At 50.3% G+C, this 13,592-nt stretch overlaps 1 protein-coding gene across 1 annotated transcript in view; it reads right to left on the bottom strand.

Moving 5' to 3' along the window:
* Positions 1-578: 578 nt before the first annotated feature.
* The window catches only part of ADCY2 (adenylate cyclase 2), a 388,609-nt gene continuing 375,595 nt past the window's right edge, over positions 579-13,592 (bottom strand). Inside the window, exons 23-25 of the mRNA XM_034998852.1 lie at positions 9,560-9,674; positions 5,710-5,834; positions 579-1,387 (exon numbers count right to left, since the gene is read on the bottom strand). Of these exons, the coding sequence (XP_034854743.1) occupies positions 1,235-1,387; positions 5,710-5,834; positions 9,560-9,674 (393 nt within the window). The 3' untranslated portion in view covers positions 579-1,234. The remainder of the gene's footprint in view (positions 1,388-5,709; positions 5,835-9,559; positions 9,675-13,592) is intronic.

Genomic DNA, 13,592 nt, shown 5'->3' with positions numbered 1-13,592 from the left:
AGCCCCAAAACTCTAGAGTTGGATTTACATGAAGAAGATCTCCCAAGTCTTCTCTCTTCAAGAATGTGTGACATTGGCTCTGTGCCCTCTTAAGCCTCCTCAGACGTAACAGGCATCTTACGGGGCCTGGCCGCTTCTTCCGGCGAGTCCAAACTATTGTGTTGACTGCTGAGGTACACAGTCAGTGCCAAATTATTCTCCCGCAGCCGGCGGCCGATGGCTGTACCAAAGCATTAAGGCAGACCAGAGAACTTGGACAGAGAGAGAGGGTGTTGCTGCTGGTAGAGGATCCTTTCACTATGAAAATATTTTTTCCCAGAAAATGTTCTCTAGAGATGCCGAAGTGAAAACCAGACCGCATGACAACACCGAGCGTCTCCAGGGAGCGGTGGGATCAAGTATGTGCATCACAGGCTTCGTCCTGATCTGAATTACTCAAAGATAGCTCAACCTTTGCTTCCGGGGAGCTCTTTCTGCAACACCCGTCAAGCAGGAGAATGGAAAACAAATCCCAATTCTGGAGCGGAACCCGCAGGAGAGGGAAGAACGGGGGGTGGGTAAAGATACGGACTCTAAACCAAAGTACATAAAACTTTTAATGAATCAACCTTACAAAAGACAATGGCATCAAAACATCAGACGCGTTTGGTACAAAACTGGTTCTAGGTTGTGAGAACTAATCCTGGTGATGGATGGCACGAGACATGACACGGCAAGGCGACAGGACCACGGATCCTGCTGGGGCCCATGGACAGCCACTGGCGATGGGACACGTGGGCGAACACAGTCAAATCCCATGTGGGGTGACAGAAATCAACTTATTCACAAATACTGTGTGTTTTAATACCAGACTAGCGGATGCGGTTGGCGAGCTACCATATTTTCCAGAAAAGAACATGCACCGGAAGATAATATACACCCCCTAGTTTTATTGCCTTAAGAATTTTTGTTTATTTCACGTCCGTTGTCTTTGTGAGTCCGTTGAACGCGTTTCTCCTATACACACACTCCTTTTCCTTCTGCTCCGGAGTAAGCACAGTGCGAGTGGCAGAACGATCTTGGCACACGTCAGACACCAAACGGTATGCCACCAGGGTCATAGGAACGAGTCTGAAGAGGCTCCATAGGACAGAACAGAGCACACACATCAAAAACGAGGGACAAAAGTTGCAGTCAGAAAGTGCGTTGTACCTTCCCGAAAATACAGTCTTCTTGCCAAAATGAAGGCAGCTCTTCAGGATGCCAAGTTGCTCTGGGAAAGGGACCTTGACATTTCTGTGTTTACAAAGTAAGTCTTCAGCTCCCCCTTGCCTTTCACGTTGATTATTCCCCGACATGTGCACGTGTACCCCAGGGTCTGGAGGATGAGGCTTGTCTCCTCGGTGACCTAAAAGCACACGGACAGATGGAGAAGCGGTCAGTGTCTCCGCCACACAGCCTCTGGGAGGTCATTTGACCACAAAGATCAAGAGCCAGAAGACACTCACATTCTTTGACCCATTCATTCCACTCCTGAGAAATTAGGAGAAAGAATAACGCGGAAGAGCTTTTTAAGGACAATGTGTGGTTTTGTGCTGTGACAGTGACAGACTATGAACCACCTAAAAGTCACGTGAGCTCCAGGGTGAAGTGAACCATGAGGCTGTCATGATCCATATCGCGGATGAGACCGTGACATAAGGAGGTTTGTTTCACCCCAAAGGAAGCATGAAGCCTGGATCCACGCTATGATTTCAACTATGTGACGGTTACGTATTCACATTTAAGAAACCAGGGAAAAAGAAAGTAAATCAGAATATGTTGGAGTGGTGGGATTCTGGATGATCTTTATAAATGGTCACGAATGTCATCTCACGAAATCATAAATAGGAATAATAGATTTTTTTTTTTTATTTGAGACAGAGAGAATGAGAGAGACAGAGAGCACATGAGAGGGGGGAGGGTCAGAGGGAGAAGCAGGCTCCCTGCCGAGCAGGGAGCCCGATGCGGGACTCGATCCCGGGACTCCAGGATCATGACCTGAGCCGAAGGCAGTCGCTTAACCAACTGAGCCACCCAGGCGCCCGGAATAATAGATTTTAATACAGGTGGGAGAACACACCGTGGGGAGACCGTGGGTTCCTGCAAAGGGCCACACGCTTTGGGTCGCATGCTCAAGAATAAAAATAAAAGGACACCAGGGGTCCACACTAGCCTTAGCCTGGCCATGACACACCGGGTCAGGTCTTGCAAGTTTCCTCCCTTCACTGAATTGACAGGAGATGCTAACGGCTGGGACCCTCCTTTGCAGCCCTTCGATGGGACGGATGGGTGATTCCTGCCACTGCCCCACGTGGCAAGGAGCCTAACTGCAGAATCGCATTCGGGTCCTGCTGGGCCACATGGCAGTGAAGTTCCACGCAGGATGGCTGCCCTGTTTGAGGGGAGATGGGTTGTACTGAGCCTGGCACCATCTCAGCCTGAGCGTGCACTGCGCTCTCCTCGGGAGCCCCGTCTGGGGATGGCAGCCCGGGCCTGCCGGGGGTCCGTCTGCTCGAGTGCTGGCGAAGCCTCCTGCTAAAGATGCTTTCTCAAGCAGAGAATGGGTGTGTGTGTGTGTGGGGGGAACAAACTCGGCTAAGAATAGGCCTCAGCTCTGGAGGTGAGAGAAGACCCTCCTGTCAGGAACAGGGCCCCCAGTTGGGCCTCCCAGGAGATACCAGGGTCTTGAGCAGAGAGGGAGGGAGCTGTCTTTCCAGAAATTCCTGCTAATGCTGCTCTGGAAGTATGTGAGAAAGCAGAGGAGTGGGATTTCCTCCCACTTCATCAGAGGAAATGGACAATGCCCCAGGGTGGGGGGGAGGGTCACGCGTCCCCGGCCACCTCAGGCATGTGGGTGACACGTGTGTGCTGGGCAGGCCTGTGGCCAGCACAGCAAGGCTACTGCACAATTTTGCTTTTGGAGTAGGCACCATTGGGGGACCGTGCGGTGAGACGGCCTCCTGGGCTTGGGGGCTGAGAGAGGTGTCCGGGGCAGAGACTGCTGGGGGCAAAGGCAGGGGCACATCAGAACCACAGGAGAACCCAGGAAGGTACACAGGAGCCCCCCGAGAGAAGGACGGAGTGTGTGGTATAAAGATCTCCAGAGCAGGCTGCTGGAACAAGCTAGAAAAATCACTCTGTCTCCCTGTAACTTGACCCGATGGCCAGCCCCAGCACAGTGGCCGGTGTGGGTCCTTGGGACCCTTATGACCAGAGCAAGGAAAGGGGGACGCAGGTGCCAGATGCTCACGTCCTCCCCTCCCCTAGGATTGGGTCCAAGTCCTGGGGGAGGACAGCTGAAGTCAGCAGCCCAGGACGGACTTTGCATCCTGGGTAAGAACCGAAAGAATATGGAAGTAGCCGAGAAACTCAGAGAACAGATACGTCCTCCTGATCCGAGTCCTCAGGGGTCATCAGAATTAGAGAATCCTACAGGCCTTTGACTTCTGACCTTCCCCAGAGAACACACACATCTTTTGGAGCCTTGGGGGTTCATTTATGGGCGTGGAGCATCGCCACTGGCTTCCATACCCGCTGGAATGGGGAGCGCCAAGCACACGACTGCTGTGGCGTGAGCAGGAGGGTGCTGTCTCCCGGGCGGGCGCCGGCTAGTATTCCTCCAAGTCCAGGGGAAGCCTGGATGCGTGGCGCGTGGGCTCTCTCTGCTGCTCGTTGGGCTTCCAGGCGAGAAGGCACGGCGCGAGTGGAATGCTCTCTCATCAAAGGAACCTGTTCCTCAGGCCCGGGAGAAGCTCTGTAATGATCTCAGCACCATTTATTTTTCCTGGCATCTCACTACTTTTCTTGCACATAAGAGGAAGCGCAGAGCTACTGGGGGTGGAGGGACCACCGCGCCCTCAGAGAAGGAATCCGCTGGACACAAACCTCCGAGCAGCCGTGCTGCGTGAACACACACAGACCTGCGGACGAGCTGCTCTCCTGACAGCCAGAACCCCGTCCCGTCTCCTCCGGGCTCCGAGTGCGCAGAGAACATCCTGGGGGCTGCTCAGCCCTAAATCACCTGGAGCTTTACGATGCCCCATATCCTCCTGGAGACACACAGGAGCTCAGGCTCGTGTGAAGCATTGATCTGGAGGGGATTTACGAGCTCCAGGGGGGAGCACTCTCCCCGACCCTCTCTCAAATTGTTTTGGATACTTATCCCAAGTATTTGAAAACCACTTGGAGAGTCGTGAAGCATGTTAAGGCCACCATTCATCTTCTGAATGTTCCAGGAGCATGGAGGGGGCCTAGGGTGGCCTACAGGTGGGAAGGGTATCTGGTGGGAGCACCCCCTCCCCACACCAAATGGAAGACGCCATGTTGTGCAGGCTTGCTGGACCATCCCTGCGCAAGGGGAGTTGCCAGGGACATGCATGCAGGAAGGCCGAGAGGCCGTGGTGCCATCGGGACATGGTGCCTCTCGTGGGAGGCGAGCGGGCTGTCTCCACGGACTGACCACCGCTCATCCCCACTTCTGTGAGAGCTCCATCTGGACTGGCTCTCATGAGCACAGCCAACTGGCTCTTTCCCCTGGCAACGGCAGTTTGGCTGGGACGCCCGCGTCACTTTCCACCTCTCCCCTCTCTGTTGCTTGGTTGCTCACTTTCAGCAACGGTTGACTAGTCATCTGGCTGGAAAGAAGATGAACACTTAGAAGTAATGTTGGTCCCGTTCCATATAAATTAAGGATATGCTCTAGGAAGTTCACAGAAATGGAATCCTCTTGAATGACTGAGGTAGGGAGTGTGAAAGGCAAGTGAGCAGAAGCCCACTCTTGATGATATCGGTGCTGGGTTCTCCCACGAAGGCAATAGAGAACTCTAAATCTCTACCATGATGTGAGGAGGCACGGTTCCCTGAGGACACTGGACAAGCCAAGGCACACAGAACAGGGACTGACAGAATTCTCAGTGAGGGAGCAAAAAAAAAAAAAAAAAAAGCCTATGACTTGTGTCCAGTGGTTTTCATACTAATTTGCCATTTGGCAGGAATTTATCTTCTAGAATAAAACAAAACTGCAGTGAAATGTGGAACCACTGCTTTTTAGGGTGAGGCAAATAGAAAGTTCTACATAGACACACACACGCACACTTTCTTCCCATTAGGAGTCAGTCTCTCCTTCGAGGTGTCTGGCACCATGCTCAAGCATCCTCCTTTGGGGAGATTCCTGCGCTTTCACATCATTCTAGATATCCAAATCCATGCTGGTCCGATTTGGCTCGTCTTTCCCCAGTGGGCTCTTTTCCCGCCTCCTCCCAATTCAGCCTCCGGGACAGGAAGTCTGGGGGTTATGTCTGGTGTTGGTTATACCATCCCTCTCCCTTGCAAAGTGCCTTTCAAGGTGCTGGGGCTGGAAGACAGAAGAGGAGGGAAAGGTCCTGCCCTGACTTCACGCTCAGGTATCTGACTGCTATGTTGGTTGTTGCGATCATTGACTTTCGTAAAGGCAATAATCTTTATATTATTACATCTCTATATTATTGTTAATAGTGAGGGCAGAAATCAATTAACATTTCCCCAATAAAAAAGGACTTCTGTCAATGTCAACATGTTTCAAGGTTTTCTCAAGATTTAAGTAACTTCCAAGGTTCTTTGTTTTAATATATTATAATCATAATTATCACGCTTATTTATGGTTTCCGAGAGGACAGAACTGGCCGATGTTGACAGAGCACACTGAATTACCTGTATTTTGTCCAGTACGCCGGTGCTGTCCATCCTGCTGGCCACATTTACGGTGTTGCCCCAGATATCATACTGCGGCTTCTGAGCTCCAATCACACCAGCTATCACAGGTCCATGGTTAATACCTGCGACACATCAGAACCAGGTGAACGAGATTCAAGTTACAGCGACCGTCTTAAACAGAAAAGCTTTACAAGGGTATTTTTGAATTATCGTTACTAAACAAACATTAGCCCAACCCATGGGATTCTAAAGCAAAGAAAAATAATTGTTTTCCCTTCTTAACCTTGATTCTTGCTCATGTGCCCATTTATCATTATTATTCCGTTGGTTATACTTTAAAAAAACTAACCGTGATAGTTTCCTATGTTGCTATAGGATCATAAACAAGAGATGATCACTGTGTCTTCCAATAGTTGTTAATGTTAATTTTGAAATATAGGTCTTTCTGTTTGAAAGAGCCACACTGAGTACATTGACTGGCAGTTCTGCTGCTGCTGGACTTTTGGGTTCTGCCGCCATCTTGCCGAATGCACCACTGCCAAACACCAGAGCTGTGTTCTCTACCTGCCGTGCACTGTTCCACGCGCTTTACATGTAAAAACTCCTGCGGTTCTCACAACAGCCGATGGGGCGGGTACTGTTATCATCACTTCCGGTTTCAGGGCAGGAAGCGGAGGACGGCGCCATCAGATAGGCGGTAGATGGCAGAGACAGTTGGCTCCATGGCCCCTACTTGTAAGGACGCTGCCGTCCGATCTCTGCCACAAGCGTCCCATGCACAAGGCTTCTTCCCACCTTGAGGGCTGTTGCCTTGGATAACATCCCAATGGCAAGTTTACTGAATTCCAGAAGAACGTGTTTGTGCTGTTGATCTCCACTGCTAAGCCACCTTCCAAAGGACTCCCTCATAACGTGCACTGTGCTAGTGAGGGAGTCCACCCATGGGGGCATTAAAACAACCACAGATCTTTGTATGGGCAATATAGATTCAGATTTGAGGAGATTCTGACACTAGAAACTACAACTGATAAGACCGTGGGAGGGTCCCAAGAGCCTCATATTTGGAAGGATCTTTGGGTAGACAGGCTGGCCCCTTGTGGGCAGGTGTGACCCACAAAGGGTCTCCAGACAAGTGGTGGGAGGCCTCTCAGGCTTTATTGCTTGGGTTCTTGACCCCCTTGTAGCTAGGCTCTTTACGGCTCTGCATCCATCAGACTGAGGACAACCCCACCTCTGGCGTAAGCCTCCTCGTCAACTGTGATTCCCTAGGGAGAGCCACCAGTTTGCTGGAGAAACTCAGGAGTCACCACTCTTCAGCTCAGCTGGCCGAGACCTCACTGGTAGGACACATTTCTTGCCATCCCGGCCTGCCCGTGTGACTTCCCGGATAATCAGGCACCCCAGACCACCGCTGACAGAGGTGGTGGTGGCTTGACTGCCCCCTCAGTTAGGAACTGCGATTATAAACCCACGGTTATTACGTGCAGACACCTGAGCTCTGGGTGCACTGAAGCCTTGTAAGTCTGATCAACCTCACTAATCAGAGCAGCCCGGGATCCTCCCCCACCCTGTGCACCAGGTAGGATGAGTCCTTGTCCCAGCATCAGCTGAAACACGCAGACCCACAGGTACTCTGGGAGTGGTGTGGAGGAAGGCCAGAGAAATAGAAATATTGACATTGGTTGATTATGCCCCCTACGTTTTCTGCTGGCTCTAGGACCCCTGCCTCACTGCAGAAGTCACCTTGTATTGATCAAGGAGGCTGTTTCTGGGCGATCCCATTTCCCACTCCCGAACTGCTTAGCGTGTACGGTTTGTTACAGATCTAAGGCCAAGCTTCCTCTTTGTAATGGAGAGGTAGGTGGGAAACACAGTACGAACACTGTTCCATAAAATCTTTGAAGGTACGCAAGAGGTGAGCAAGAAATTCTGCTTTGCTTTTGCCGAATACTCAGTAAAGCTCACACTCTGCTTTAGACCCTCAAATAATTTATTCCAGCTGTTGGCTGGTGTTCCGAAGCCCCTGTGCCATCAACTTTTCTGCTGGCTGCTGAGTCCTGCTTGGTGTGCGCCTCGTGGGGGGCGGGCCGGGCACTCACTGCGGGGAGAGCCTGGCCGATGATTCCTGGCATGGGGTCAATCTCTGTGCAGGAATGTGCTCGAATTTTGGTTCCCGCTAACCGACTGATTCTGCAGCCTGACCCACAGAAAAGGAGCTAGGAGTGAATGCAGCTCTTATTTGTATCAATTTTTTTTTTTTTGAAATATTACTCTTCCATGTTCCTACCGTGAACTGCCACTGGATAGCACTACGCACCCAAGTGCGGCCAGGAAGCAGCCCCCTTAGCAAGGTCCAGGGGTGGGGAAAGGCAGCCGCAGAGGCCGGTGAAACACTGAGCTCAGGCTTCCTTAGGAATCTAAAAGAGCTGATGCTACAACTCATAGTGTATTCAAGAATCAGTGTAAAGTAAGCACTCAACAAATTCCTATTGAAGAGGGTCTATTCAATTACTTACATTAATTTGGAAAATACGGTTATGGTCTGGACCAAGAAAATGGCTTTTTTTGGATGTAACAGGTGACCAGTGAGCAGCTGCCCATCTCACCTTTCAATGAAGGGCAGTGTTGTTTTGGTCTGCATATGCTTTTCAACAGAGCGGGTCATGCTGCCAGGTCATAGATTTTTTTTTTTTTTTTAATGAGAGCAGTTTGGAAGTTTGAGGAGCTCATTCTCTAAGCTGTCAAAACAATCACGAGGCTCTAGGGTCCAGGGGACACCTCTGCATCTGATGTGGTCAGCAGGCCATGGGGCAGCCCCCCACCTGCCTGGCCCCTTCTCACCTCTGGAGGAGGTAACACCCTCACAGAGGCCCGCTGTGCCTGGAGGTGAGAAAGTAGGAAGGAAAAGGTGTCCAGATGCCAATAATTAACAGCACATGCAAGCAGCAAAGAGGCGACCTTGAGCTCCAGGCATGTATAATATTTCCAGGTTTTAAATTCAGAACATATGCACAGCAAAGGAAAAAAATCGCTCTAAATTTTGGGATTTTTTTGTTTTTAAAGTGGACATCTGTATGCAAAAGAAATGAAAAGCCATTCAGATGGAATTTATTACAAGAACTACTCCGGTGTGGACTTGCTTTCAGAAGAAGCAAAACGTGTTGCCAAGAGGAACATAAAATAGTCGAAGAAGCTCTCACCGTCCTGAATGGCCAGACGGCTATGTGCTAAGCTGACCGTTTCAAGCACACTTTTTACGTTTAGAGACATTTGAGAAAGGCAAGTAAGCATGAAACATGCCCATGAGTCCACTTAAAGTAAGGGGAGAACTTACTAGAAATTTTTTTAAAAGAAATTTAGAAAGAATTTTTGAAGTATTTTAAAGAATTTTAAAGAAATGATTTTAAAGAAAGTTGGCCTTTTCTGTTAGATTTGAACATTCAATCAGAAAAGCTATGGCTGTTTCAGAACCTGAGACATGTGTTTGGGGTTCTTGGGGGTTGTGACCCCCAGGGGTGTGTGACTATTTCAACAATTCTAAGATGCCTTATATATATATATGGCTTGCAGAGGGACCCCAGCTGGAGGGAGGAGGCAGTGGGACTGAAATCCAGCTCATGGTCCTAAACACAGTGCTCACAGCCTGGGTCCAACCAAAGGGTGTTTTGTGTTCTAATCTGTACAAAAGTGTCTCAGAGGCTCCTAACTTCCCTGAGCCTGCCCCACCCCCAAACCCAGTCCTCCTGCCTGCAAGACACACTGGCATGGCTCTCCCCCGACATTTACAGCACGTCCGTCCCTCACGCCATGCCTCCCCCCACCTGCAGGGTCTCCCTACACAACATACCCACTCGCAGCTTGAAGTCGTTGAAGGAGTGCTTGTTGATGGCGTCCAGTTTTGCCACCAGGGCAAAGGCAAACTCCACCATGGTGCCAAGGTGCAGGTACTGCCTCTCAGGTTCCTGAACAGAAACAAACCCGGGGGGGGCGGTGGTCAGAGCTCGACGAGCAGGAGGATGGTCCCTGAGTCACAGGGCCGGGCTCCAGGCAGGAAGCATGCTCGAGTTGACAGCCGCAGCGGGAGTTCTGTGAGGACTACCCTCATCACCAGGAGGCCTGGTGCCCCACTTCATTTTTTGCGGCCGTGGGGAGACCTGAGACACTAGAAGACACGGAATACCCAGACAGAAACTGCCAACAGAAGATGCAGTGAGGAGAGCTGGCTCCTGGTTCTCCACTTGCCCCTCACACCCATCTCCCCCCTCCTCCGCTGGGCTCTGGCTTCCTGTTGGACTGACCAGTGGGAGGGGTCAGGGAGGGTCAGGGGGCGCCGGGGAGAGGGCCGGGGTCCATTCCTCCTCTTCCTCACTCCACACCCACCACAGCTCACCCCAGTTCTGGAAGTACCACATCCTCCTTTTGCCCCCATAGGAGAGGGGTGTTCTGTGTCCTCCCCAAATTCATAACCTCCGATACCTCAGAACTTTTATTTGGAGATTCTTACCTCCATCATTAAAGAGGGGATTAAGATTAAATTGGGTCATTAGATCACTCATCCAGTATGACTGGTGTCCTTATAAAAGAGATTAAGACTCAGACACAGGGAGAAGACAACATGGAAACACAGGGGGAAGACGCGTCTACACAGAAAGGACAGAGGCCTCAGAAGAAACCAACCCCATCAGCACCTTGACCTCTGACCTCCAGTCTCCAGAACCAGGAGACAACAGATTTCTGTTGTTTAAGCCTCTGTTACGGCAGCCCTAGCCAACTAATATGGGGGGAGGAGGGGGGCGACAATTTCCTGCCTTTACTGTCTGGGCGATTTATCATCCCTTGAGGAATAGTCATCATACATATAGAGCAGAAGAAAAGGACAAGTTCAGGGTTTCCAATGAAGGTAAGTGGAGATTTCTATCCTATTTACTATTAATTTATACTTTTATTTCTGTTACTCATTTACATTTACTATGATTTTCTGGCACCTATTATATTTGTAATTCCTTTTGAAGATCATCTTTCTAAAATTTCTATTTTTGGTTACATTTTAAACACAGATTCTTTATTAGTATATGTATATAATTCATAAAATGTATTTCCATGTCCTGAAGGTTCCTGCTGCCCCAATACTTGATGGGGTGCACTGGGATGTGGGGTGACACTGGAGTCCCAGCCCCTTCCGGTGGGCCTGCCCACGCATCTGGGGCTTGTGGTTCCAAGGCATCCATCTCAGCACTGGAATCAGTGTGGTCTCTCATCTCCCTCACTAGTCTGTGAGCTCCCCAAGAGCAGAGACTGTCTTCTATTAATCTGTGCCTCCACAACATGGAAGTATGCGGTCAGGAGAAGCACCTGGCACCTGGTTATTGAGAGACGGCCCTTCAACTGCCTGTTGGGTAGCCAAGAGGAAATGTCTTGGAGGAACAAAGAGCATTGACAAGCTTTGGTGGGAGGTCAAAGCCAATGGATGCTCACTGGGGGCGCATACACCCAGGAGGGGCCATTCACACACCCACTGAAGTGGGAGAGAGCTCCAAGGGAATAAGAGCACACAGCGGGGACTGAGGGATCATCCTCACCCGGCTGGGGGAGAAAAGAGGGAACCAGTAAGGACACTGGGAATCCTTGCGAGATGAGCTGGAGAGGCGGGCCTTTGTGGAGCTCACACTGTTGACTTCCAGGACAAGTGTTCAGTCCCGCTGGGCCCCAGAGGAGCTCAATCAGAGATAAAGAGAGCTCTCCAGAAGGCCAAAGGGGAGGTCCTGGGTGAATGGGGCGGGGAGCGTCCTCCACACAGGGCGGAGATAAAAGCCAGCTCTGAGGCTCTCAGTAGGGATGAGGGAAGAGGACGGTGGAGACAGTGGGCATATCCACCATATTTGAGGTGACAGGGAGGTGGGGAAAGCCAAGGCCAAAGGAGAAAGGAAAACGTCAACGAGTTATTCCAGGAATCCACACGGTGTTTCAGTGACGGGAGTCAGGAAGGGTAGCACTAGGCAAGTCTCTCTATGTGGGCACTGCTGACATCTGGGCCAGATCATTCCTTGTCCTGGGGGCCGCCCTGCCCCGGCCTCCGCCCACAGATGCCAGGAGTGACAGGACGGCCACCTCCCAGGAATGACAACCAAAAATGTCTCCAGGCGATGCCCCAGTGTCCCCTCGGGGGCAAAACGCCTCCCCTCCTGAGACCACTGCGCTCAGTAATACAAACGTGAGCAGGGAAGAGACAGTACATTTCCGGTTCAGAGAGGAAGTTCTTCCTCGCCTCACATAAATTCTATCATTCTAGAGAAAGACCAACGAAATGTTACTGGCGCCATAAATCCTCAACTTCAAATTGTGTGAGAAAATCCAAACAACTTAAACAGTTGGGACTACAGGACAGACTGTCAGCTAATGTCGGAGAAAATGCAGAGTCATTTCTTAAGACAGCATTGCTCTTCCATCAGAGCTCCCTAATATTTCCTGTCTCAGGACCCCCGGGGCATCCTCTGGAAACATCGTGCTCCTGAACAGGGAGCACGAACTGTGAAATCAACAGGCAGAATCCCATGTCACTAACATCACAACTGTCCCAGCAAGGAGCACAGATCTGCCAGGGGGTGGAAATGGTTTGCTTCCTACCGAACCATGACACAGCGAGTGAGCTTCCCTCCCCGATAAATTATCACCCGATCTGTTTTCATGCAGGGGGCTTAAGCTGGAGGTTTACATGACCTCAGTGATGAATGAAGAGACTGAGTTCTGGGAGTGGGGTTTAAATCTAACGTCAATAACTCACTGGGGCTTAGTAAGTCCTGGAAAAAATTATGCTCAGTCTTTAGAAGAGCTCGGTTCATTTCAAAAAGTCCTTATAACTGAGTTTTTGATAAATATTTGATGACAGTGTAAAGCAGCTCTTTCTCCCACGATCCAAATGATTTCTGTTAGAGGTCTCCAAATATTTAACCGACTTCCAGTGACATGGCGAGCAGACGCATTCTGAGCCCCAGAACACATCTTGGAAGCTGTTTGCTTTGGAAATTCCGCCAGCAAGGAACGCCGCTTGAAGGAAATGTATGTTTATCGAGGTCATTTTATAACCCAAGTGACTGGTAAACACCGAGATAATTCTTTAGGCTGAAATTAACATACGCCTCCTCTCTTGACCTCTCCTCTTTCCTCCTTGCCTTTCTTCGCTGAGCACCTGCTGTGTCGGCATCTGTCTGATGCTGAAGGTTTAGAACTGCTGCCTAGGAGCATTCTCCCCTGGGAGATCCGATGCGCCCTCACAGTTCTCTAAAGGGAAGGTCTTCTCTCTCCCAGGTGAGCTGATCATCACAGGCTGAAGATCGGCTCTCACGTGGTGGCTCCGAACACCTGAGTGTCAGGTACCTGTTGGAGGGCACGACTGGGACTCAGAACTTCCCAGTGTTAACCAAAACTCCAAGGCATGAAAAAATACTTACGGAGAATGGCCTGACTGCTAGGCCATCTGTGGTCTCCTCTAAATCCCCTGAACTTGGATTCAGGTGGGCTCTCACTCTTTTCCACCGATCTCACTTTACAGAGAAAGTATTTTATTAAAATGCACATTTCGGGATGTTCCGGCAGGCATGCCCCCACCCCCACCCTCACATTTTAAACCATTTTCCAAGAGCAAGTTAGTTACCAAGCACATGGCTCACTGTGGACCCATCGTCATGGTCATGAGGGCTCGTACTCGACAGGCCTGGTTTTTAGAAATATTAACAAATGAGGGACACGATCGTCCCTATGAACACTGGGACACCGTACTTGTGCTGGCTCCTGGACATTTCCGAACAATTATAGCAACACTGTGCGCATGTATGTATTTAATCCTCACGGTGAGTCCCATGAAGGACTTCCTGTCTTCATCC

Source organism: Mirounga leonina, unplaced genomic scaffold, assembly GCF_011800145.1.
Source record: "Mirounga leonina isolate KUSES-001 unplaced genomic scaffold, KU_Mleo_1.0 Mir_95, whole genome shotgun sequence".
Lineage (NCBI taxonomy): Eukaryota > Metazoa > Chordata > Mammalia > Carnivora > Phocidae > Mirounga > Mirounga leonina.
This window is presented reverse-complemented; position numbering and strand designations above follow the sequence as displayed.